The sequence below is a fragment of the Thamnophis elegans genome, chromosome 3 (genome assembly GCF_009769535.1).
Source record: "Thamnophis elegans isolate rThaEle1 chromosome 3, rThaEle1.pri, whole genome shotgun sequence".
NCBI classification, from domain to species: domain Eukaryota; kingdom Metazoa; phylum Chordata; class Lepidosauria; order Squamata; family Colubridae; genus Thamnophis; species Thamnophis elegans.
The window spans coordinates 131,417,034-131,444,336 of NC_045543.1; the positions used below are offsets into that span (position 1 = coordinate 131,417,034).

The 27,303-nt window shown below is 43.0% G+C and overlaps 1 protein-coding gene across 1 annotated transcript in view; it reads left to right on the forward strand.

Annotated features, from left to right (window-relative positions):
* The first annotated feature begins 16,411 nt into the window (after positions 1-16,411).
* The window catches only part of PDZD2 (PDZ domain containing 2), a 114,710-nt gene continuing 103,818 nt past the window's right edge, over positions 16,412-27,303 (forward strand). The window contains 1 exon segment of the mRNA XM_032213899.1: positions 16,412-16,824. Coding sequence (XP_032069790.1) covers positions 16,453-16,824 — 372 coding nt within the window. The 5' untranslated portion in view covers positions 16,412-16,452.

Here is a 27,303-nt window from a genome sequence, read left to right on the forward strand (position 1 = left end):
CAACGGCACACAAAACTCCACAAATTCAGTGCTTGTTCCCAACAAATGCCCCTCCCCACATCATCTCCTTAAGTCTCAGTCCCCAGGTGTGCCTTGTGAAGAGGGGCGGGGCACTCTCCTCCCGAGTTGTCGGGTCAGCCTGCACTGTTCCCGCCTCCTCTCCACTCTCCATGCTTGGGGATCTGGAGTGGGTCGTCTCCTTAAGTCTCAGTCCCCAGGTGTGCCTTGTGAAGAGGTGCGGCGCACTCTCCTCCCAAGTTGTCGGGTCATCCTGCACTGTTCCCGCCTCCTCTCCACTCTCCATGCTTGGGGATCTGGAGCGGGTCGTCTCCTTAAGTCTCAGTCCCCAGGTGTGCCTTGTGAAGAGGTGCGGAGCACTCTCCTCCCAAGTTGTCGGGTCAGCCTGCACTGTTCCCACCTCCTCTCCACTCTCCATGCTTGGGGATCTGGAGCGGGTCGTACTTGCTCATCGCCTGAGCTCAGTTGCTCCTCATCTCTACTGCCTGCCCTCTCTTCTTCCGTCTCTCAGTCATCCTGCCCCTGTCCTTCCCTCCTGGCAAGCCGTCCCAAGCCCAAGGGGCCTGGGACTGCCTCATCCTGCTCCTCCCCACTTTCCTCCGAAGCCAACGAGACTGCTCCCTTGACCTCCATCAGCCCCACCTCCCACTCGTCCTCCACGGACTCAGGCTACGACGGACCCCATGAAATATGGGTAACATATGATTTGCTATAATATCTCCATCACCACCACAACTGTGGGGTGTAGCTTGTGCTGTGAGGGAGTGGCTGACTCAAAGTCACCCGGTGAGCTCTGTGGCTGAGAAAGAACTTGAACCTGGATCTCCTCAGTCTTGACCCCTTCAGTAATAATGAAGGAATCTCCCATGGGGGAATCCTGAGCGTCAATGTCCCAACACACCTGGAGGCTTCAACTTTCAGAAGGTATTCACAGATGTTGAAAGGCATCTGTCAACTTGGCCAAACAGGAATGGTATTTGCGTTTGGCTCTGCAATGTGACTCATTCATTAGAAGTAATTATTGTGGCAGCTTAGGTACTAGCTGCTGGTTTGTTATTTTGGAGCGTGTTCATATTATCTTTCCAAACAGGTGTTGCTGGCTTGCCCAGTTCTTGCAAGCTTGAGAACCAGAATTGGACAGAATGCATTATTTGCTGAAACGCCATTAAAAGTAAACAACTCTCTTATTCTAGTTTAGAAATCCAAAAGGGGTTGGTTTGCTGATTGATGACCAGCAACAACCATGAATTATCGTTCTGCCAGTAGCTTAGAAACAAGGTATTTTGGTGCCTCACAGTACTTAATAACAAGTACTTTGTGTAACATCAGTTAAACCTTCAGGCCAATCTGATACAAAAGGATGTCAATTTTGAGTGACTTGCCCAGCATGTTTTACTCTAGATTATTCTTATCTTGGTCTTTTTACATCAGAACTGGATGTTTTAGGTGATGCCTGATCTACTGCCAATTTGCATTAATGGCAGGATTCTAAACCTAGGCCTGCAAAGGTCCCAACGCTTGGGTTGGTGCTTTGATGTCCTGTAGTCATTTTTATAAACTACTAGCTGGTATTTATTTATTTACAAGGGGAAAATGTCTGGACCAAACATAATTTCTAATGTTGGATTTTCCCCCTTACCAGAGGGAGTCCCCTTGCGGAGTCCTGTGAAGCCGTTACCATGGCAACTCCACTGCACTGTACTGTAGAAGCCATTTTACAGCAGTACAGTAAAAGCCATTTTAAGGCACAACAGACTGTATCTTAACAGAAAACACACCCCGAGGGGTTTTAGGGGTGTCTTACCCCCACAGTATTTGTTTCCAGAGAGTAAGTCATGTACCAAGTTTGGTTGAAATTGCTCAAGGTGTTTCAGAGTTGTACTGGAACACATACACACAGCCATTTTTATATATATAGATTTTAGTCAACCTGCATTTTCTTCTTTGGGTTGAGCAGAGCTGGCCCTGTCACTGAATAGGGTCAGGTAGCAATGCTAGGAGATATCAGCAAAGTGTTAAAAGAGGGCAGGGCTTGATGTGACCCATCTCCTAACCTACATTTGTGGCCTTGGGTTGGCCTGGATGATACTGGTCAGTTTTGAAGAAATATTGAATGGTCAGTGTGATGGTTAGCTTTATACATTGAGTGGCAGGGCACATCATGTTTTGCCTTAACATGGTATGCAGCGTACATTTGTAGCAGTCCAATTGTTTTTTGGGGGGGGGCATGGATAGTTCAACCTCTGTACAATCACTTCCTATGTCATCAGATGTCGACTAAAATTATGGTCATCTTTGGAATATGCATTCAAGGAGTAACACAAACCATCCTCTGTAGCAGGAGTGTCAAATTCAAGGCCTGCAGGCCGGATATGGCCCATAAGGTGCTTAGACCTGGCCTGTGGGGCTGCCCTGGAAACAGCGAAGGACCAACCCGTGGTGCCTCTGGCAGTGAAAGCAGAGCTCCGTTTTCGGCTGCCACGGCTTCCTGCAGCCCTTTTTCAGCGAAAACGGAGCTCGGCCTCCCGAAAAAAGTGATGTCAAGGTGGCCATGTCCCCTGGACACGCCCTCTGTCCACCGAAGTCAAACCCAACCCTGATGCAGCACTCAATGAAATCAGGTTTGACATCCCTGCCCCAGAGGTGGGTTGCTGCTGGTTCGCCCTGGATTGAGCAAATCGGTAGTGGCGGCGGTGGGAGGCTCTGCCCCCCCTGATGCTTCTGCGCATGCGTAGAAGTGTCACGCAATCGCATGAGCGTGTGCACGAGCGAAGCGGTAGTAAAATAAATTGCAACGCACCACTGCCCTGCTCTATAGAATTTATTCCATATTGTAGGCCCGGAGGACTTTCTTGTGTAAAATCAAGTTCTATTTCTCTAAGACCAGTGTTATATAAAATAGAATATTGTACCTACTTTTCTTCTCAAAGGAAATTAGCTGTTGGGAGGAACAAATACAGGTAATTTCTGACATGACCACAATTGAGCCCAAAATTTATGTTGCTAAGTGAGACATTTGTTGAGTTTAACCCCAGTTTACGACCTTTCTTGTCACAGTTGCTAAGTGAATCATTGCAGTTGTTAAGTTAGTAGCCCGGTTATTATGTACATCTGGCTTCCCCATTGACTTTGCTTGTCAAAAGAGGATCGCGTGATCCTAGGAGGTCAAACGTCATAAGTCAGTTTCCAAATATCTCAATTTTGATCACATGACCGTGGAGATCCTGCGACGTAAATGTGAAAAATGGTTGCAAGTCACTTTTTCCAGTCATGTTGTAACTTTGAGCGGTCACTAAATGAACTGTTGTAAGTGAGGAGTACCTGTATGGCAAACTGTGGAAGTTTCAGGATTAAGATACTTAATGATGATGAGTAAAATACGTTAGAGGTGGCCTATGTAAATTTATGGCACAATAAAAAGGGGCGTTCTTTTTAAATTGAACTTTGGTGGCTTCATCTGGTTTTTCTTGGCACAGTATGGATGACACTCTTCCTTCAGAATGTCTTTTTTAAAATCCCCAATCTGGCCTACGTACAGGGGTGGGATTCAGCCAGTTCGAACCGGTTTGGGCAAACCAGTAGCTCCAAGGATCAGCTGGGGAGCGAACCGGTTTGCTCCAATGAACAGGTTCCCCCCCCCATCCCTGTGCTTTACTTACCTATATCCTTTCAGCTGATTCGCGTGGCAGAGTGGATTGCTGCGCCTCAGCTGTGTTACTCCCCAGAAGTAACGTGGAAAGTAAGTTTTGTTAAAACTGGTGACGCGCCTGTGCTCCCGCGCGAAGCAGGGAATCACTGAACCGGTTGTTAAACCGGAAGGATCCCACCACTGCCTACATATAGTTACTAACCCCAAAGGGACTAGTATCTGAATTAGTGGATTTACCTCTGCAGTAAAAGCCTTGCTTTGAGGAAACAAAGAGCATTTTGGGAAAGAGAAATGACAGTAATTTGTCACACAGGGCTCTCTTCATTTCCAAACTGCGGACACAGACGTTGTCCATATGGAGCGTCATGATGTTTGTTCAGTCTTCCTGCATTCTTTACCTTCCAGATGTGTTAGACAATAAATCCCATCGCCCCAGCCAGCATGCCAACGATGAGGCTGTAACCCAAAACATCTGGAAAGCAGAGGAAGTCGACCACATACCATAGCAGCTTCCTTTATTGCAGTGTTATTGGCCTGTGTAAAATACTCACCTTCTGAGTTTGTTTGCTTAAATGAAAGGACTTGTGTTCTTGGTATGCCTTGTGGGTACACAATGATGGTTGGTGATGTAATGCAGCTTTCGCCAACCATATGCTCTCTGTCTTGGACTTTTACTAGAGAATTGTAAAAGTTGAAACCCAATGAATCACCTAGACTGGAAGAAGGGATTTTACACCTTGGATCTCTACAAATCTAGACATTTCTTTTTTTTAATTAATTTTTTTATTTTTTTTTCAATATAAACATACATATTTTATGAACGGTACATTGCCCGGGTCAACTCTTTTTCAAACCATAATAAACAATAATCACATGAATAAATATGTATACTTCAAATCTTCCAACTTCTACAATATTGGTCTCTTTCCATAATCCTTTATCATTTCCCCCACAATTCATTTAAACATAAATAGCATTTCTTTATGCCCTATATTTATTATCCCCAGCTAAATAATATCATTTAATATTTTAAAAAATTACTCATTATTCCATCATAGTTTCAATGTTCCGAATGTGTAGGGTTACTAATAATGCCAAATATTAACAATATTTAATAAATCCAGGGAATATATCTCAAAATCCCCATAGTTTCTAATCTTTACTATTTTAAATTCACAATATATTTTAACACACTGTAAATATTACTAATACAATTGAATTACCTAATCCTAAATTCCCATGTACTACTCTTTATTTATTGGGGTTATCATGAGTATATGTTTTCTATTAATCTATATACTACTATCCGTAGGAATGGTTGTAAGAAAGTTTTCCATTTCTGTTTTAAGGATTTGGGGCAATTTAGACTGGGATAATGGCATGGAAAGAAAGGGATACAGATTCTTCAATACATTTTTTCCAATTTTGCATCTGTCAATCCATCTATCCAATTTATATTCAGCTCCGAGACTTCAAAATAGTGCAACGTAAGAACCCTGCCTCATTTTATTGTCACAGCGGTGATGTGGTGATTACATGTCTCACATTTATCATATTTTAAAACATTTATCTGATTTAGAAGATGGTTATGGAAACTATAATTCTCTAAAGGAAAGCTAATAGAGAGTTTTTAGGGGGAAAAAATCTTGATTAAATTTATGTACGTTTTTATGTATGCCAGGGAAGATTTCATACCAGAACTTTGTCAAGCAAATGCATCTTTCTTGAGACACCTTCCATAACTGAGTTCTTTCCAAATTCATCATGGTTCAGGCTAGCTGAGAACTTTGGAAGGTGTAGTCCCAATGCACCTGGAAGGTACCAGATTTACAAAGCAATAGCAATAGCAATAGCAATAGCAGTAGACTTATATACCGCTTCATAGGCCTTTCAGGCCTCTCTAAGCGGTTTACAGAGAGTCAGCCTCTTGCCCCCAACAATCTGGGTCCTCATTTTACCCACCTCGGAAGGATGGAAGGCTGAGTCAACCCTGAGCCGGTGAGATTTGAACCGCTGACCTGCTGATCTAGCAGTAGCCTGCAGTGCTGCATTTAACCACTGCGCCACCTTGGCACAAAGGCTGTTCCAAACAGATGATAGGGTGATAAAAAATTGTGTAGTTATTTCCTGCATATTCAACTAGAAGAAGAACAAGTGAAGGAAACGATGATAGCGTGGGCAATTTTTTGGGGTTATACGATGGAATTAGAAAAATGGCAGCAATAATGAGAAAGTAACTATAAGTTAACAATGTCGACTGCATATAAAGAGAATTTGTACAAGATGTTTTACAGATGACATTTGTAAATGGAAATGCCACAAGACATCAGGATCGTATTATCATATGTGGTGGACATGTGTAAAAGCCACAAAATGTTGGATAAAATATGTACATGGTTGGAGGAGATGATACAACAGTGTATTGATCTGAAACCTGAATTATTTTTGCTGGGCATTTTACCAGAAACTTATAGTAAAGAAAATGTATATTTGGTAATTCACATAATAACTGCAGCTAAGATTGTATTTGCACAAAATTGGAAAAATGAAGATATCCCCATGGATGAGAATGTGATTAGGAAAATATTAGAATGTGCAGAAATGAATAGGTTATCACTTCAAATTAAAGAGAAGGAACAATCTGATGATTATAACATATGGGAATTATTTAGCAATGGTTAGTGAATAAATATGAAAAGTGGAAAAAAGGAGAGGAGTGAAATAGAGAAAATGTTTTAACAAAGTTAAATAATTTAAGACGAGGATTGTTATAGTATTAGGTATGGTATGTATTAAAATTAGTATTAAGTTAAGAATAGATAAAATAATAAATATGGCTGCAAATTGTAATTGTATAAAATATTTGCACAAAATATATGTACCCAGACAACACACTGCTTAATGGAAGATGATGTTTGAATTAAAATAAAATTAAAGATTTAAAAAAAAAAGAAAAGAGAGGCTGTTCCATGATGCAGTACTGTAATTTATTTATTTTTTCTGTCCATCTTGTTTGAGGTCAGTTTACAGCTGAAAGAGAAGGCAGGAGTGTTTCAAAGCAAATGACTAATTAAATCACTCAGCTGCCTGCCAACTAAAGCTTCAATATGAAAAAAAAAAACCAGAATAACTTCACTTAAATGAGGACAGTGAGATGGTGACAGCGACAGTTGTATGTGTTTTCTTGTTCCACTTGATTAATTCCGTCAATTGATGTTCCTGTTGTGAGACATAACTCTAAAAAGCAGCTTGCGAGATACACTTTCTCGTTTTCTAAATAAATCCCACTTTGTCTGAGAGGACAAAGTGGGATTTATTTAGATACTTTTTTATGATTTGTTTTTCCAAACGTTTATGTTTAACCAAGGTGCCATGAATCAGGGAGTGGTAACTTCTTATATTAATCAAAGAGACACAATCATAACTGATGGTACAGTTAAGATTTAAATTGAAGGGGCCAAAAGATGCAGTTCAGTTAAGAATCTTCCTTTTTATCAGTGGTGGGATTATTTTTTTACTACCTGTTCTGTGGGCGTGGCTTGGTGGGTGTGGCTTGGCTTGGTGGGCGTGGCAGGGAAAGGGTACTGCAAAATCCCCATCCCCTCCTAATCAGCTAGGACTCGGGAGGCAGAAAATAGATGAGGGTGGGGCCAGTCAGATGTAGTATTTACCGGTTCTCTGGACGACTCAAAATTTCTACTACTGGTTCTCCAGAACTGGTCAGAATCTGCTGAATCCCACCTCTGCTTTTTATATGTCTGTGGAGATTCTCAGTCATCTGGATCATGGTTGACCCAAAGGTGCTTTTTCAAGAGACGACTAGACTTTCTGGGTTTTCTTTGAAGGCGTTTCACTTCTCATCCAAGAAGCTTCTTCAGCTTCCTTTAAATAGGTTGCCTTTCTGCATAAAATGACTTTAAATGGCTAAAATACCTGCATATACTGTATGTTTTATTGGTTCCACCACAAAACCGCGCTCGACTAAACCGCGTCGCTGACATCATCAACAGGGCAACAACAGCACGGAGACAGAAGCACGCTGTAAACCCTAAACCTAAAATTAACCCCTAAACCTAAACCTAATCCTAAACCTAACCCTAAACCTAACCTTTAACCTAACCCTAAACCTAATCCTAACCCTTAACCTAACCCTAAACCTAACCCTAACCCTTAACCTAACCCTAAACTAACCCTAACCCTTAACCTAATCCTAAAGCTAACCCTAAAGCTAACCCTAAACCTAACCCTTACCTTAAGTTGAATCGGTTTGCTTTCAAAGCACTATTTAAAGCACCCTTCTTTCTCCGTGCTGGCTGTTGTCACCCTGTTGATGATGTCAGCGACGCGGTTTAATCGGGCGCGGTTTAGTCGAGCGCGGTTTTGACGGGTCACGGTTTTATCCATTCCCAACTACATTTTACAGTTCACAATGGAGATTGAATTTGCAGCTTGGCCTCTGTTTCAGGCCTATTTGGCTCATGACTAAAGCCATGACTAAGGTCTTAGTAGAAGATGGACACATAAGATGACATCAATCAATCACTCCCCTTTTTAAAAGCCTAGCTGCCACATAGTCTACAGTAAGTCTTCGACTTACAACAGTTCACTTAATGACCGTCCGAAGTTACAATGGCACTGGAAAAAGTAACTTATGACCGTTTTTCACACTTACAACTGTCGCAGCATCCCCATGGTCATCTGATCGAAATTCTTCCGACCCTTGACTCATATTTTTGACTGTCACAGTGTCCTGGGGTCATATGTTCACCTTTCCCAACCTTCCGACAAGCAAATGGGGAAGCCAGATTCACTTAACAACCTAATTTAATCACTGCAGTGATTCACTTAGGAACAAGAAAGTTTGTTAATTCGCTTAACAAATGTCTTACTTAACCACAGAAATGCTGGGCTCAATTGTGGTCATAAGTCAAGGATTACCTGTATTCTGTGGCTTGATTTAGAATTCTTAATGACAGTGACTTTGAATTTTATTTTAATGGAATTATGTTTTTTTGCTGAAAGGGTTCCAAAAATACAATCTGTACCGGCTATTGGGAGTTGCAGAGTTTCTTATGTCATGTCAGAACTTTAGTCACATATTTGCCACTTCCTGTTTGCTGCATTGTGATGTGTCTGCCCCAATGATTTTGATGTGTTTTTGTAGATATGAGGAGATAGCCAGGGAATAAAGAGGAATATTACTCAAGCGAATTATCTAGTAAAATTTGAAATATAACACACTGTTAATAATAGGGCAGGGCAGGGAAGTACTTCAGGATTTGCCAGGGATTCAAACACACACACACACACACACTTGGAAAAGTGTAGAACTGGCGGCAAGTAGAAAGATAGTAATTATTATGCTAGTTTATGGAGCAAAAACATCAAAGGAATGTGGAATACTGGGTTGAAGCCAACAGGATCAACAAGAAAATGTTACTTTCATGGTACCGGAAGGCTGAAAACATTTGAAATTGGCTTAATGCAATAAAAGAAATAAAATTCTACCAGCCCTATTATTTTGTATATATTTATAGCCTAATCCACCCACTTCGTTTCATCTCCCCTCTACATTGGACCCTTGTTCCCTACTTAAACCACAATCCAGCCCCATTCTTCAGCTTGCTAAATCTTCTACACAACTTCACTCCACCCATCTTACTCAGTTGATTGCCTTATCACATCTTGAACTGCTTCCAAGATACCTATCACAACTTCTCCCCTTCTGCACAATATTTGTCGTTCTGATTTGTACCCACACATCTTGCTCTTCGGGCTCAAAAATTTTGGTGCAGAGCAATCAAGAACTTAGTCTAATCCAGGCATTACTAAAATTGTGACCCACATTTCGTTGCAAATGCCAGTGCCGGTGGGGAGTTAATGTTATGTATGGCTCTTCATACTGACACGGTGGCTCAGTGGCTAAGACGCTGAGCTTGTCAATCGGAAGGTCGGCAGTTCAGCGGCTCGAATCCCTAGCACCGCATAATGGAATGAGCTCCTGTTACCTGTCCTAGCTTTTACCAACCTAGCAGTTCGAAAGCATGTAAAAATGCAAGTAGAAAAATAGGAACTGCCTTTGGTGGGAAGGTAACAGTGCTCCATGTGCCTTTGTTTAGTCATGCTGACCACATGACCACAGAGACATCTTCAGACATCACTGGCTCTTCGGCTTTGAAATGGAAATGAGCACCGCCCCCTAGAGTCGGGAACGGCTAGCACATATGTGTGAGGGGAACCTTTACCTTTACTTTATATGGCTCTTCAAGAAGCATGAGGGTCTGTTTTGACAGATCATTTGACCTCTGCTTTGCAAGATACCTTCTCACAACAAGCAAAGAAATTCAGTACTTGATGGCTTTGTGTCAATGAGTGGAAGTATTCAAACTCCATGGTAAAATAATTATCGCGGAGATTTGAAGCACTGTGAATGAATTAGTTAAGTGGAATCTGTTACCAGCTTCTTAACGTGAAGGGTTTTAATTGACTCCACTTTCAACCAGTGGAATCCTCCCTTTGCCAGAGTGAACATTCCAGTTACACAACAGTGATGACTGCAGTTTCTGTTTTCAATATCAGAGCTCCACTGAAATCTGGTTAGCAGTAGAGTCTTCCTTTTTTTTTTTTAAAGGATAGCTTAAAATATGAAAGCAATCGTTTTCTGCGAGAGCCTAGGGCTTCCAAGCTGAAAATGAGAGGAACAACACAAGCGGCATTAGAATTTGAATATAAACTGGATTGAAATCCTGAAGGCATATGGAGTTTAAATGCTGGAAATAAAATACAAAACCTCCTGAATACTCTGAGGCCAAATTTATTGAAAGCTTGGCTGGTTTCAAGCACTCTACAAGCTGCCAAAAGTGGGGTTTGGGATCCTATTTATCCTGCTGGCTGCCAGAACAAAACAGAGATTTGAGAGAATCCAGTCTTTATTGGCAGGATGTTATAGCCTAGAGAGTCTCTGTTTTTGCCTTGAGCGGGGAGGCATGGCAATCTCTGTTCAATCTGAGAAGAAGCCCACAAGATAGGAGAGAGGGCCCCAGGAAGAGATAACAGATCTCCCCAGCAGTAATCCATGAGAACAGAGCTGGAAGGGACCTTGGAGGTCTTCTAGTCCAACCCTGTGCTCAAGCAGGAGACCCTCCTTCCCAGTGTCAGAAGAAATATCTTCCGGGTTCAGTTCCAAGTGGGGGAAAAGACACTGGATTTGTGAAAGCTGCTTGGAAAGAAGGGTTATTGATGGATAGAATCCCATGGTTTGAAATCCTGGGCAAAAAAGGTAACAGCACGCTCCCCAAGATTGTGCAGACGATCTCAAAGAGGGTTAATGTGGATTCAGCAATTGCAAAGAAGGCATATTAATATAGTCACATAGGCGTCTTTCCCAAATAATGCTATGTCAGATTTTTAAAATGATGGTTGGTTAAGCAAGCCGTAATGGGTGAGTTCATCCACCCCACTAGTAAATGAATCAAGTTCTGGTTTGACCATAGGGTTCTGCAGGGCTTAGAAGGAACCAGTTTAGCCAGGATTCAACTTAGCGTGGAGAAGCTCCTATCTGCATGCATGGTCTTTAAAACAACTTCCTCATGTCTCAAATATGACTGCAATCGCTCAGCCTGGACACCTCACAAAGTTTTATAATCTTTGCACACTTGTACCCTGCTTCCCTGAAAATAAGCCCTTCCCGAAAATTTTGCAACACAGCAGCAGCCATGAGGTGCCCATGCTCACCGCCTCCTGCACCTCAAACATAATAAGACCTCCTCAAAAATAAGGCCAAGCGCTTATTTCGGGGGGTCAAAAGACCCTGTCTTATTTTCGGGGAAGCACAGTAACATGTGAAGAAGTTCCATTGAAGCTCCTCTCTTGAAACCTGGACCTTACGGGAGACATTGTTTTTCAACCAAATCATATTTCTCGTCCTGGAAAGCTTTGGGTCTTTCATTGTCATGCAGAGGTGGTACTGTTGGAAGTGAAAAATGCTTTAAATATAGCAATAGAAATAGCACTTAGACTTATATACTGCTTCACAGTGCTTTGCAGACCTCTCTGAGTGGTTTACAATGTCAGCTTATTGCCCTCAACAATATGGATCCTCGTTTTACTGACCTCAGAAGGATGGAAGGCTGAGCCAACCATGAGCCGCTTGGGTTCAAACTTTTGGCTATGGGCAGAGTTAGCCTGCAATACTGCATTCTAACCACTGTGCCACCATCAGATATTAAAACACATTGAATGTAATATTGGAGAAGGTGAAGCTCAAATACTGTGGCCACCTAATGAGAAGAGAAGACTCATTGGAAAAGACCCTGATATTGGGAAAAGATTGAAGGCAAAAGAAGAAAGGGACAGCAGATGAGGCAGTTAGATGGCCATCGACACAATGGACATCCATTTGGGCAAATTCTGGGACAGGGGTCCCCAACCTTTTGGACTTCAGGGACCACTAAATTCATAATTTTAAATTCTGTAGCCACTGATACGATCTGCCTAATGACTAGCTAGGTGGGTGTGGCTAGGTAGTCATGTGACTGGGTGTGTGTGGCCAACTTGATGTCACTCATGTCGAGGGGCTCCTCGACGGCCTCAACTCGCTCCTCCCTTCCCAGCCACTCCCCCCCCTGCCTGCCTAGGCTCCTTAGAGCCTCAACAGGAAGCAGTTGTTGGAGCTAAGGAGCCACCATAAGAAAGAGTTGGCAAAATAGCTGGTTCAGTTCAAATTGGATCTGGCTGAGAAGGAGGCTCAGCAGAAGCACCTCACTGAGGACTACGAGCATAGACTTTCCAAGCAGAGGGAAGACCTGAAACCTGGCCAGGTACCGGCGCCTGGAGGCTCAGCGGGCTGAGATGGTTAGCCAGTTCCAGTCTCACTGGAACAAGGCCCTCCGGCTCTTTGCCTCCAGCGGCACTTCTCTCCAGCCTTCACTCAAAGCCCCGCATCAGGAGGCCGAAGCAGACCCCAGGTCGGAATTTCTGCCCCCCTCTGACCCACATAAAAAGACCCCGAAGTGGGAGACTCTCTGCAGCAACACAAACGTTCATTGCACGTATCTGTCCCAGGGGCTGTAGTTTGAGGAGCTCTGATTAAGTGTGATATAAAAAATGCAAATAATTTTTCTGCGGACCACCAAAATTTTGTCACGGACCACCAGTGATCCACAGACCACCAGTTGGTGACTGCTGCTCTGGGAGACAGTGGAGGACAGGTCTCCCGGCATGCTATGGTCCTTGGGGTTGTGAAGAATTGGACACAAATTAGCGACTAAACAATAATAACCAATAGATGGGGACAGATCTGATGCAGGATAGCATAGCTTCGGATATCAACAAACCTCTTAAACTCTACAGAATGGCTTTTAAGATCTACCATCTATTTTCTTTTCTATTTTCTGTTTCCTTTCTCTTCTCACTTAAGATCAGTCAAGATCTCCATCCCCTGGGCTTCTCTCCTGGTCTTATCTGTTCAAGGTTTCCTACTTGGTGTATCTACATTTAAATCTTCAATCAGTTGTGAGCATAGACACATCCCTGAAGTTATTCACGAAGATCTTTAACCCCGTAGGTTGAGTGAATAGAATGCAGATTTGATCTTCTGTAGGTAGGCCGAGAGCTCCCGATTCCACCTAAGTTTTAAATTCTGCGAGGAAATAATTGAAATGCTTTCCTCATGAGAAATTCCAAACTAATAACTCTTCCAATTTTCTTTAGAACCACTGCATTTGAAATTCATTTTTTCTTTAGAAATTACATTTACATCTGTACACACTGTTCTCGTATTTCACTTACGCTAGCTCAGCAGACCTGATAAAACTTTGTTATAGGTTATTGTACGGCAGCACCTTATTATAAATGGGAGTGACTGAGGACGAAAGACGTGTTCTAATAAAAAATGGGAATTATTAAGTCAAGCATCAAGAGTACACCAAATTGCCTATCCCTGTTTGAAAGGCATTTCTGTGTTCTTCTTCAGCTAGCTGTTTCTGGCAGTAAATGTAGCATTCAACTATCAGGATCTTTCATAGGACTCCTGTGAAGTTTCTGTATTTTGATCAGTAAGCAGTTGGAATTTTATGATCCTTCCATATCAAGCTAAAAATCTCAGAGTATTGTAGATAGTCCTGGGTATCAGATGTTGTGGCCTGCCAGTGGCCAACAGAGCTGGCAGCAGATTCAGACAGTGAGGAGGTTGAGGAGGAACATGGGCCAGTCCTGGAGTCTGGGGGAAGGCTCTGATAAGGGTTGGAGGCAGAGAGGGGGTCAGAGCCATATGCCAGTTATCAGCTGCCTTCAGAGTGAGACTTCAGTGAGGCAGAAGAACAGCCGGAGCCTGTTCCCAGTGTGTGCATTTGCAGAATTGCCAGACGAGGGGAAGAGCTAAAGAACAGGGGTCGTCTTGGGAGTAAGGCCACAGGTGGACAATGAATGGCCCTTCCCAGAGGAAATAAAAGAGGAGCAAAAGGGGAGTGGAGTTTGCAGGAGACAATTAGTTCGCTTAATTGGTTTGTGATTCTCTCCTTGCCAAGTTTTGCAGATATTGGCCTGGCAGCTCTCCAAGCCAGATAAGGTCTGTGACTGTAAATCCTCCCTTGAAAGACTTTGCTGGATGTAAATGAACAGAATTCACAGTAAATTAATAAAAGGGTTTTTTGTCAGGACAAGGAGTTTGCTTCATGCTCTTGGGAAGCCTTGGTCAGAACAGGTCTATGCAGAGGTAATCCATTTATGCATTTATTGCAATGTAATACAGGTAGTTCTCGACTTACAGCCATTTGTTTAATGACTGTCTGAAGTTACAATGGCACCGAAAAAGGTGACTTATGACCATTTTTCAAACTTACGACTGTTGTAGCATCCCCTTGTCTCATGTGATTTATATTCAAATGCTTGACAACCGACTCACATTTATGATGGGCTCCAAGTCACGTGATCCTCTTTTGCGACCTTCTGACAAGCAAAGTCAATGGGGAGACCAGATTCACTTAACAACCACGTTAGTAATTTAACAAATATGACAAGAAAAGTCATAAAATGGGGCAAGGGTCGCTTAACAAAATTCTCGCTTAGCAACATGAATTTTGGGTTCCATTGAGGTCGTACGTTGAGGACTATCTGTACAGGTAATCCTTAACATACAAGCATATTGGAGCCTGCCATTTATGTGATAATTGTAAAATATGTTTATGATCCGTGTTTATTATCTGCTTTTGTGCAGTGGATGTACACGGCAGTCATAAAGTGAACACAGTGAATATTAAACAAACCCATTATTCACTTACGGTGAATAATTTTCAATAGTGCTACTGTGTTTCCCCGAAAATACGACATGTCCTGATAATAAGGCCATGCCACATTTTTCTGGTGGGCAAAAATATAATGTACAGGGTGTTGTTTACACCACTAAGTTGGAACCATAAAAAGTGCATTGTTACAACTTACATAGAATCCAAAACAAGTGTCTGAAGAGCTTATTCTATATGCAAGACAAAAAGGGTCATGGGGAGTGCTTGACATAATCCAAATGAAACCTCTCAGCTTCGTTTCTAACACAGATTCAAGATTCTGTCTGTGGAGATTCTCAGTCATCCAGGTCATGGTTGTCCCAAAGGTGTTTTTTCAAGAGGCAACTTGCTTTCTTGTTTTTTTTTCTTTTGAAGACATTTTGCTTCTCATCACAGAAGCTTCTTCCGCTCTGACAGGATCCATTCCCCATTATCCTGAAGAAGCTTCTCGGTTGAGAAACAAAATGTCTTCAAACGAAGAAAACAAGAAAGCCCAGTTGCCTCCTGAAAAAACACCTTTGGGACATTCAAGATTCTTATACTTATTGATTTAGGCCAGGGGTTGGCAACCTTAAACACTCAAAGAACCACAAAGGTCTTAACCGGAAGCCCCCAGTTCAATTCTGGAGCTGACTGAAAGTCTGGTTCCCACACCATAGAGTCTCCTCCTAGTGCAGTATCCTTTTCCTCTGCTGAGCAGAAGTCCGGTTCCTCCACCATAGAATGTCCTCCTAATGCAGTGTCCTTTTCCTCTGCTGAGCAGAAGTCCGGTTCCTCCACCATAGAATGTCCTCCTAATGCAGTGTCCTTTTCCTCTGCTGAGCAGAAGTCCGGTTCCTCCACCATAGAATGTGCTCCTAATGCAGTGTCCTTTTTCCTCTGCCAATGGGAAGTCCCCTTCCCCCTCCCATAGAGTCTCCTCTTAGTGCAGTGTCCTTTTTCCTCTGCCAACTGGACGTCCGGTTCCCCCACCACAGAGTCTCCTCCTAGTGCAGTGTCCTTTTTCCTCTGCCGACGAGAAGTCTAGTTCCCCCGCCATAGAGTCTCCTTCTAGTGCAGTGTCCTTTTTCCTCTGCCGACCAGAAGTCCAATTCCCCCACCATAGAGTCTCTTTCTAGTGCAATGTCCTTTTTCCTCTGCCAACCAGAAGTCCAGTTCCCCCACCATAGAGTCTCCTCCTAATACAGCGTCCTTTTTCCTCTGCTGATCAAAAGTCTGGTTCTCCCACCATAGAGCCTCCTTTTGGTGTCCTTTTTCCTCTACCTGTCCTAACCAAAAGCCCTATCAATTGTGGAGCCGACCGGTAACAGGGAGCCACAGCAGAGGGATGAAAGAGCCGCATGCAGCTCCAGCGCTACGGGTTGCTTATCCCTGATTTAGGTCCATGTCTACCTTTCCCAAGCAAATATATATATAAAACCTTACATTTTCTTTTCTTTTTCTTTTTCCCTCTGCAGTTACCTGGCTGATCAGTGCTGGAATGGCGGCTTCATCTACTTGATCATGTTGCGCCGAATCAAGCGCAAGGCCCCACTTCCTCCATCAAATGGCAACAACAGTAAGAGCACCGAACCCAAAGCCAGGCCTACCTCCGAGCCCAGTGGGAAAACCACTCAAAATGGCAAAAGGACAAGAAAGTTTGGGGTCATTACCAGAACTGTTTCGGGTGGTAAGGACAGTAAGAGTACCTCCAGAACAGATCAGGAGAATGGACATTGCACCCTGGATGGGTTGCATTCAGAGGCATCCAAAACAGAGAACCAAGCGGACGATCAGCTTCTTACGGAAGACTTCCCTTTTCCAGGAGATCATTACCGCTCCCGTCTTTCAGAAGGAGGCATTCTAGACCTAAACTCCAGTGAAGCATCCTTACAGGTAAAGACTTTGAGAGCTTTCAGTACTTGGGTACCAGAAATATTTTCTTACCAAAAAAAAAGCGAGATAGTGTTCCTTTAATATTTAAACCTTCTTTGAATATTTAGTTGTGTGCAGTACAGGAAAAGATTAAAATGGTCCATTGAGCCATGGTGGTACAGTGGTGAGAATGCAGTACTGCAGGCTACTTCTGCTGCCTGCCGACTGCCTGCAATTTGGCAGTTCAAATCTCACCAACCTTCCATCCTTCCAAGGTGGGTAAAATGAGGACCCAAATTATTGGGTGCAATAGGCTGACTCTGTGAACAGCTTAGAGAGGACTGTAAAGCACTGTGAAGCAGTATATGTCTAAGTGCTATTGCTATTGCTATTCTGGCCTGGGAGTTCTGGGAGTTGAAGTCCACACATCTTAAACCTCCAAGGTTGAGAAACACTGCTCAAATGAATCAATTCAAGACTAGGATGCTTGAGTGTTAAAGCAACCACATCTTCACAGTAAGACTGTTTCAAATACCTTCTTCAGTTATTTCTGCATTTATGTCTATATAGATATTTCACATTGCTGATGGTTCCAGTGGAAATATATATATATATATATATTTAAAACCCATGGAAGGGTTTTATTTTTTTTTTTATTTATTTTTTTTTAATAAGATTTTATTGGTAAAAAGAAAATACAACATCCATAACTTGTAACAAACAATACAATTACATTTCGAGATATTCCCATACTATCAAATCATTATAAACATCAAAGGTTAGGTATCTTTCCCTCCCTCTTTTCTTCCCTCCCCCCTTACTTCCTTCTCCCCTGCCTTCCCTCCTTTCTTTTCTCCTTTTCTCCTTTCCTTCCCCCTCCTTTCCCTCCCTCGCTCCCCCCCTCCTTCACACATACCTTCCCTCCTTCCCTGCCTCTTTCCCTCCTCCTTCCTTTTCTCTTAACCTCCCTCCTTTCCTCCCTCCTTCCCTCCTTCCTTTCAATTCTCCTTCTCTCTTTCTTTCCCTCCCTCTTTCCCTCTTTACTACCCTCTCTTCTTCCCTCCCTCCTTCCTCCCCCAGTTTCTTCTCTTTCTTCTCTCCTTCTTTCTTCCCCCCTTCTTCTGCCTTTCCTATTCCTCCCCTTTCTCCTCTCCATCCTGATTTCCCTACTATCCTCCTTCCCTCCCTCCATGGAAGGGTTTTAAAGTAGCTATCAGGAACCTTCTGGAGGATGTGGCTGCTTTAATGCTTTTAAGATTAGGGGCTTTCCTTGTACTACTGTACTTCACAAAGTGCCAATGCACTGCCTATTGTAATCTGGACTGGAACTTCAGAATTTCCCCTCCACAAGTAAACATTAAAAATCCAAGCATGCTGTTTGAAAAAATAATTTTTGGCAGAGTGAGCAAGGCAGGAGGCCATTTCCCTAGACTTAATCATTGTATAAACTTGTGTGTTTAATGTACATCATTAGTGCCAAGTTGGTGGCAATAAGAGGCAAGCTGTTTAGGCTAAGAGCTGAAGTGTTGTGTGTTTGAGGTGAAATATTGAATATTGAAATGTTGAATGCTAAACATGAAGCTTTCAGCTTAGTTAATGCTCAAAACAAAACTGAACTGAGAGCATGGAAAGAATTCCCGCCACGATTCTGCAGGCTGTTTACAAATATCCAAAAAGCCAGTTGCATTTTCGCAGTTTCTTAAGATTAGGTTTTTTTATGTGGCTTACCTCTATGTATAAAACACTCATTGTCTCATGTGACTCCAGAAAATATATTAAGCATATAGGACAATTCCAGCTGATCAGAATGTAGCTACATGTGCCACTCCGGGCCCATTTTGCAGATCTGCAGTGCAGGGACTAAATATACCGATACAGCAATTCAATTAGGCATTGATGAATATTTTCAGATCTTCACTGGGATACTAGCTTCATGCTGCAATTCTCATTAGTTTTCCTTAACAAAAGCGAGTGGGCTTTATTTGTTTTCCGTGTGTAAGAGGGTGGAGGGACACCTGCTGAGACCACAAAACCTGATGAATCTTCATGATTGAAGGGGAGAGATCTTGCAAACCAAGAGTTGAAAACGTTGGCATAGCTGTTTGCAAACCAAATGAGCTCCAGGGAATACTCTTCCATCAGCACTCAAGCTCCTGACATAACTTCCTTGGCAAGACCTTTAAACTTTCTTCAGGGTTATCGCAACCACCTGAACAAATATAATCACCCTTTGTTTTTCAAATTATTTAGAAACACTTTTTTGCCTGGACTAATTTTTTTTTCTTTTTCAAAAGTGGGTTCTCCTCACTTGCTCATACCTTATTTTTGCCTTCATCTAAGCTAAAGTTCATCTGTGACCTTATTAATCTATAAGCACTCAACCGTAGATACTACATGGAGCAGACCGATAAGAAACAGCACATCAGTATTTATAAAATACCTTTTCCTGTGTCAGAAAGCACCTCCAGGGATACTGGTTCATCCAAAAGTACAAACCTGTAGGAGTAAAAATAGGTTTATTCTTCTTATTCATCTTCTGAATAAAAAGTTTTACTCACATGTTCATACCTGTTCCACCTGCTCTTATTGACAAGGCTGGGTTAGAAGAATCAAATTGTGGGATGTCCATCATTTGTGATACCTTGTTTTATATTATGGCTGCTTATTGTTGTTGTTAGTTGCGAAGTCATGTCTGACCCATTGCGACCCCATGGACAACGGTCCTCCAGGCCTTCCTGTCCTCTACCATCCTCTGGAGTCCATTCAAGCTCACACCTATTGCTTTGGTGACTCCATTCAGCCACCTCATTCTCTGTCGTCCCTTCTTCTTTTGCCCTCAATCGTTCCCAGCATTAGGCTCTTCTCCAGGGAGTCCCTCCTTCTCATTAGGTGGCCAAAGTATTTGAGTTTCACCTTCAGGATCTGGCCTTCTAAAGAGCAGTCAGGGTTGATCTCCTCTAGGATTGACCGGTTTACTCGCCTTGCAGTCCAAGTGACTCGCAGGAGTTTTCTCCAGCACCATAGTTCAAAGGTCTCCATTCTCTGGCACTCAGCCTTTCTTATGGTCCAAGTTTCACAGCCATACATTGCAACTGGGAAAACCATAGCCTTGACTATAAGCACTTTTGTTGACAGAATGATGTCTCTGCTTTTTAATATTCTGTCTAGATTTGCCATAGCTTTCCTCCCCAGGAGCAAGCGTCTTTTAATTTCTTGGCTACAATTCCCATACATTTTTTTTTACTCTCCAGTGAGACTTAATTGGTCCCTCATACATTGTCAAGTGTCACCTTGACAGTTTTCTTCCCTCTCCTACTTCTTTCCACTAAAACAGGGAGTGTCAAACTGGCGGCCCACAGGCTGGATGCGCCACACACAGGCCACCTATCCACCCAAGCTCCGCGAAGGGAAAAATGTTGCAATATATCACATGACGGCAACGTGATGCGGCAAGTTTGACACCCGTGCACTGGAACATCATTATCTTATCCAGTTTAGAAGAGTGCTTTTAGTTGTTTTGAAGCCATGTTTTATTTTCAAGACCTTTTTGTGTCTTCTTCAAAGTCAACATTCTCTATATGGCAGAGGTCTCCAACCTTGGCAACGTTAAGACTTGTGGACTTCGGCTCCCAGAATTCTGGGAGTTGAAGTCCACAAGTCTTAATGTTACCAAGGTTGGAGACCCCTCCTATATGGTATGTAAGCTGAAATCTTTCTTCCTGCTTTTTGCGCTGCTTTAGATGAGCTTATATAACCTGTCTTTTATAAGTGCCTTTTCATATATATGCCTCATGTAGAACTACATATGTATTCTAGTTATTCTTTTAGAGCTGTCCAATTCAACCAAGATAACTCTGGATGGGTCACAAAAAATTCAACAAAACCCACCACACAAAAGAATACAAAGCCACACTTCTACAAACAATAAAAAAAAATGGTGATCCTAAAAGAAATAACATCAACATCCAACTAGGGCTCCAGCAAATCACAAATAAAGGCTCAGGAAAAGAGCCATGTCTCACAGGCTTCCTGAAGACTAGGACACTTGGTCCCACTGCATGTCAGGAGATAGAGACCACCCCCAAAAGGCATATGTAACAGAATATAACAGAACAACAGAGTTGGAAGGGACCTTGAAGGTCTTCTAATCCAACCACCAGATCAGGCAGGAAACTGCATACTATTTCAGACAAATGGTTGTCCAATCTTCTATATATATTAAAAAATGGCTGTGTGTGTGTGAATGTTCCAGCACAACTCTGGAACGCCTTGATCAATTTCAACCAAACTTGGTACCCAGATGACTTACTCTCTGGAAAAAAATACTGTCAGGGTAAGACAGCTATAAAACCCCTTGGGGTATGTGTTCTGTTAAGATACAGCCTGTTGTGCCTTAAAATGGCTTCTACTGTACTGTCGTAAAATGACTTCTAATGTACAGCGCTGTGGAGTTGCCATGGAAATGGCTTCACAGTAATTAGAAATTACATTTGGTCTGGACATTTCCCCCCTATAAATAAATACCTGGGCAATGCCGGGTTATTGGCTAGTCTCTTCTATTTAAAAAAAACCCTCCAGTGTTAGTACATTCACAACTTCTGGTGGCAAGTTGTTCCACTGATTAATTGTTCTGTCAGGAAATTTCTCCCTAGTTCTAGGTTTCTTCTCTTGTTGGTTAGTTTCCATCCATTGCTTCTTGTCCTGCTTTCAGGAGCTCTGGATGCTTCCTGGCTTCTATCAGATTAGAATTACTGAATATCTGAATCACCAAAGGAGAACGTGGACCTTTAGAAAGAAGGACAAATGGAGGCGGGGAGAAGAGAACACATTAACTTTTTAACTATGTTAGCATCTGCAAGAAAAATTACAGTGGAAAACTGCAACAACACAAAATAGAGAGGCCTGCATGTATATGAAATGACTTGCTGGCGTCAGACTAGTTTTTCAATCCCAGGAATGTGCTACAGCTGGTTAGGAGGCAAAAGCTTTCAGCGTGTCACTGATTAAATCTTTTCAGGAAGAGATAGCTGGTAGATATTTTTAAAAAAACAAAAGCAGACAATGCTTGATTTTAACACTATGCCTCCTGGAGGGTTCACCGATAAAAGGGCGCCTGACAAAACCGCGGTGACAAAACCGCGAGTTCTAAACCGCGCTGATGAATGAGCGCTGAAGCACGCTGACAACAGTGCACCGACAGAAGCGCGCTCTAAACCTAACCCTAACCCTAAACCTAACCCTAAACCTGACCCTAACCCTAACCCTAACCCTGACCCTGACCCTGACCCTAACCCTTACCTTAACTTAAATCGCGCTTCTGTCGGCGCACTGTTGTCGGCGCGTTGATGACATTGCAGTTTTCACGCTGCGGTTTTGTCTGCGTGCTTTTGTCGTGCGCGCATTTGTCGGGTCATGCTCCCGGAGAGAGGATATGAGGACAAAAAAGGAGGACATGTTCTCCTTTTTCTGGTAATCCTTTATAGTACTGTGTTTTCCCCGAAAATAAGACAGGGTCTTGTTTCCTTTTAACTCCTGAAATAAGAGCTTGGCCTTATTTTGGGGGAGGTCTTATTATTTTTGAGGTGCAGGAGGCGGCGAGCGGGGTCACCTCATGGCTGCTGCTGTGTTGCAATATTTTCAGGGAGGGCTTATTTTGTGGGGAGGGCTTATTTTAGCGCATGTGCTCAAAAGCCCGATTGGGCTTATTATCTGGGGAGGTCTTATTTTTAAGGAAACCGGGTAGATTTCTCATTGTTTGAGTGAAGAGATCTGGAACATGCCTTCCCTATCAGAGCATAGAGGCGAGGAAGATTAGGGATGTAAAATTGATAACCAGCATTGTGAATTGCATTTGGAAGCTGCCTGAGAATCAGTGCAGCTCACCGGGTAGTGGCACGAGGGGTGGGTTTCAACCGGTTTGCAGCGGTCCCTGCGAACCGGTTGGTTGGCGAACCCGGAAGTAAGTAACTTCCGGGAATGGCAACGGGCCTACCCGCCCGCCTGTGCTCCTTACCCGGTTTTGACGAGTTCTGAGCTTCCACGCATGCGCAGGACGCATACAGTGCCTGCGCAATCCTCCAGGAGCAGCTGGAGCATCGCACAGACGCTAGTATGCATGCGTGCGCCGCGCGCGTGCACGAGGATGCCGCCGGTCCCGTTCCAACCGAACCGGTTGGAACGGGGCGAAAAACCCACCCCTGAGTGGCACCATACAGACTTAGTAAGAAGCATCCTTAAACATGAGTCACTGGTGCGGGGCAGCCACCAAAAAAGCTAATAAAATACTTGATTATATAAACAGAGGCATAGAATCAAAATCACATGAAGTATTAGTACTGCTTTATAAAACCTTAATAAGATGACATCTGGAATACTGCATCCAGTTTTGGTCACCAAATTACAAAAAAGATATTGAAGCTTTGGAAAAAGTGCCAAGAAGAGCAACCAAGATGATTAAAGGCCCAGAGACGAAAACATGTGAAAAACAGTTGTCTAGAGAAAAGAAAGACTAGTGGGGCGGGGAACATGATAGCAGTATTCCAGCATTTGAGAGGCTGCCACAAAGAGGAGTAGGTCCATTTATTTTCCAAAGCTCCAAAAGGCATAACAAGAAACAATGGGTGGAAACTAATCAAGGAGAGTAGCAACCTGGGATTAAGGAGAACGTTCCTAACAGTGAGGACAATTAACCAGTGGATCAACTTTGCCTTCAGAGGTTGTGAATGCTTCATCACTGGAGGTTTTAAAGAAGAGACTGGACAGTCACTTGTCTGAAATGGCATAGGATCTCCTGCTTGAGCAAGGGGGCTGGACTAGAAGACCTCCAGTGTCTCTTCCAGCTCTCTTCTGATCCATAAACACTCATGATGCTGCATTCTGGACCAGCTGTACATTTCAGATGGTCTTCAATAGCAGCCGCATGTAGAGTGCTTTGCAGTAATCCTCTTGGGACTGACTATTTGTTTGTTTGTTTGTGTACACACACACACACACACACACACACACACACACACACACACACAGGGTACACAGATTACCTACCCTCTGGAAATGAATACTGGGGGGGGAGACACCCCTAAAACACCCTTGGGGTATGTGTTCTGTTAAGAGCCTGTTGTGCCTTAAAATGGCTTCTACTGTACTGCCTTAAAATGGCTGCTACTGAACAGTGCTGTGGAGTCGCCATGGTAACGGCTTCACAGTACCCCACAACAGGGTTCCCTCTGGTAAGGGGTAAAATCCAACTTTAGAAATTTCTGCCACGTTCATGAAAGGAGGGTTGGGATAAATAAATACCAGGGCAGCGTTGGGTTATCAGCTAGTTGGCTATAAACAACTTTTTGGAATTTAGCTTTAGACTGTATAATGGCAGTTTTGCTATTTTCCCTAAGGCAGGGGTCAGCAACCTTAAACACTCAAAGAGCCACAAAGGTCCTAACCAGAAGCCCCCCATTCAATTCTGGAGCCAACCGGAAGCCTGATTCCCCCACCATAGGGTCTCTTCCTAGCATGGTGTCCTTTTTCCTCTACCTGTCCTAACTGAAAGCCCTATCAATTGTGGAGCTGATCTGCGACAGGGAGCTGCAGCAGAGGGATGAAAGAGCCACATGCAGCTCCGGAGCCATGAGTTACCGACCCCTGCCCTAAGCCTATAAAGGTGGGATAGTAAAGTCCAAGTGCTCAAATTTACAATTATACAACAGTAAAGTTAACTCCCAGATCCCTGGGACTTTCCTTTGTGAATGAATCTTCATTCTTCTGATTTGAAAGGAAACGTTCACTTTGAGATGAACTTTCATTCGAACCTAGTTTCTCTTAATGAATGGAAATCCTGTTTAGGGGATGGCCCTGCTCCAAGTATTTTCTCTCTTTTGAAAACAGGCCAAATATAATCCTTATCATGGAACAAATTATCCACCCTGCTTTATGTTATTTGTGAACCAAACTACAGTGGTTGAACCAAACCGTGATTTAGAACAACAGTATATTCCTAACCAAGATTTATTATAGCATGATCTGTTTCCAAAGGCCTTGGATGCCTCCTCTGGCTCCCCCATTATAGCTTTCCTTATTCCTGTCATTTTCTGCTCCAACAACTCATTACATTCAACCTAATTTTGAAAGCTTATCTTCCTACATTGAAGAAAGCTGCAGGAATTCTTTTCTTCCCATAGATTACCAGCAGTAGAATTAATTCACTGCAGATAAAAGCGTAGACTGATATTACTTCCTGCTCAAACATTGAAGAGCTGATCTTGCACATTCTACAAAAAGAAAAGTTTAGATTTACGCCTGAATGCAGTTGAGTAAGAAGCTACTGATAGTCATGCCTCCCTGTGTGCATTTGAGTTGGGGGGAGGGGAGAGGGCAAATGACATGTGACACAACTATGTCAACTTGTAGGATGATGTCATCAAGTTTATACAGGTGGTCCTCAACTTAGGAATGGTCGCTTATTGGTTCCACGTTCTGAAGGAGCCTCTGGGGGGATATTTACGGCCTGGATTCAAAGTCCCAATGGTTATGCCCCTCCCTCCATAGTTATGTGACTGTACTTTGGGCACTCAGCAACCAGGCTGCAATTCTGCATTTAGAGCCATTAATCGTATCCCGCAATTGTATAACAGTTTTTCCAAATTCTAGCATTTACTTTCGGTTTGCAATAGTGACGATATCTATAGGATGAGGGGGGAGGTTTGTTCTCCGAGCTTGTGGATTGGTTTCCGAACGTTTCATTACCAGGCTAGGTAGCATCTTCAGTGGGATGTCAGTGTCAGCATTCTTCTGTTTGTAAGGGTTTCAGGCAGGGGTGGGATTCAGCCAGTTAGGACGGGTTCAGGCGAACCGGAGGTTAATTTTGCATCTGGTTCATCGAACCAGTTGTTGCAAGGACTGGATGGCTCCGCCCACCCTTCCCTTCCCTTCCCAGGTGCCTCTACGTGGCCTGTTAATCATGCCAGGTCAATACAGGGCCTGTGTGGAGTGTCTGTGTGGGCAAAACATGGGCATTCTGTAAGTTTTGGAAGTCTGGTAACGGGTCCGTTTCTGGCTACTAGAGGGCCTCCAGAACCCAGGAGAGGCTACTTTCACCCTCCTGGAGGCCCAGGGAAGCCTCTGGAACCTCAGGAGGGCAGAAAAGTGGGCCTATTGGAAGTTGGCCCTCCAGAGGCCTGTTTCCGGCCTCTGGAGGGCCATGGAATACAGGTAGTTCTTAACCTAGACCCTAATTAATACAATACAATACAATACAATACAATACAATACAATACAATACAATACAATACAATACAATACAATACAATACAATACAATACAATACAATAGCAGAGTTGGAAGGGACCATGTAGGTCTTCTAGTCCAACCCCCTGCCTAGGCAGGAAACCCTATACTGTTTCACACAAATGACTATCCAACATCTTCTTAAAGACTTCCAGTGTTGGGGCATTCACAACTTCTGGAGGCAAGCTGTTCCACTGATTAATTGTTCTAATTGTCAGGAAATTTCTCCTCAGTTCTAAATTGCTTCTCTCCTTGATTAGTTTCCACCCATTACTTCTTGTTCTACCCCTCAGGTGCTTTGGAAAATAGTTTGACTCCCTCTTCTATGTGGCAACCCCTGAGATATTGGAAGACTGTTATCATGTCTCCCCTAGTCCTTCTTTCTATTAAACTAGACATACCCAGTTCCTGCAACCATTCTTCATTTGTTTTAGTCTCCAGTCCCCTAATCATCTTTGTTGCTCTCCTCTGCACTCTTTCTAGACGTCTCCATATCTTTTCTACATCGTGGTGACCAAAACTGAATGCAGAATTCCAAGTGTGGCCTTACCAAGGCATTATAAAGTGGTATTAACACTTCACGTGATCTTGATTCTATCCCCCTGTTTATGCAGCCTAGAACTGTGTTGGCTTTTTTGGCATTTTAATTGAGCTCAAAATCTATGTTGCTAAGTGAAACATTTGTTAAGTGAGTTTTGCCTCATTTTATGAGCTTCCTTACTGCAGTTGTTAAGTGAATCACTGCAATTGTTAAGTTAGTAACACATTTGTTAAGTGAAACTGGCTTCCCCATTGACTTTACTTGTCAGAAGGCCGCAAAAGGTGATCTCATGACCTCTGGACACTGTGATTGTCATAAAGAGGAACCAGTTGCCAAGTATCTGAATTGTGATTATGTGACCATGGGGATACTGCGATGGTCATAAGTATGAAATACAGTCATAAGTCACTTTTTCAGTGCCATTGTAACTTTGAACAGTCACTGTTGCAAGTTGAGGACTATTTATGCTTAAAACACTAATGCATTAAAAATGGAACATGTGAATTGTCTAGTCATATTTATTCAGGAGTTTTTTCTGTGGGTGGGCAGGGTAAGAAAATCAGGATTATGGCTATAACTATATGATCAAAACTCCACCCTTTTTATCAAGACTTTTTTGACCTCTTCCCCCTCTCCTCCGGCAAACTCATTGTTTATTGATATGAAATTACCCTGAAGTT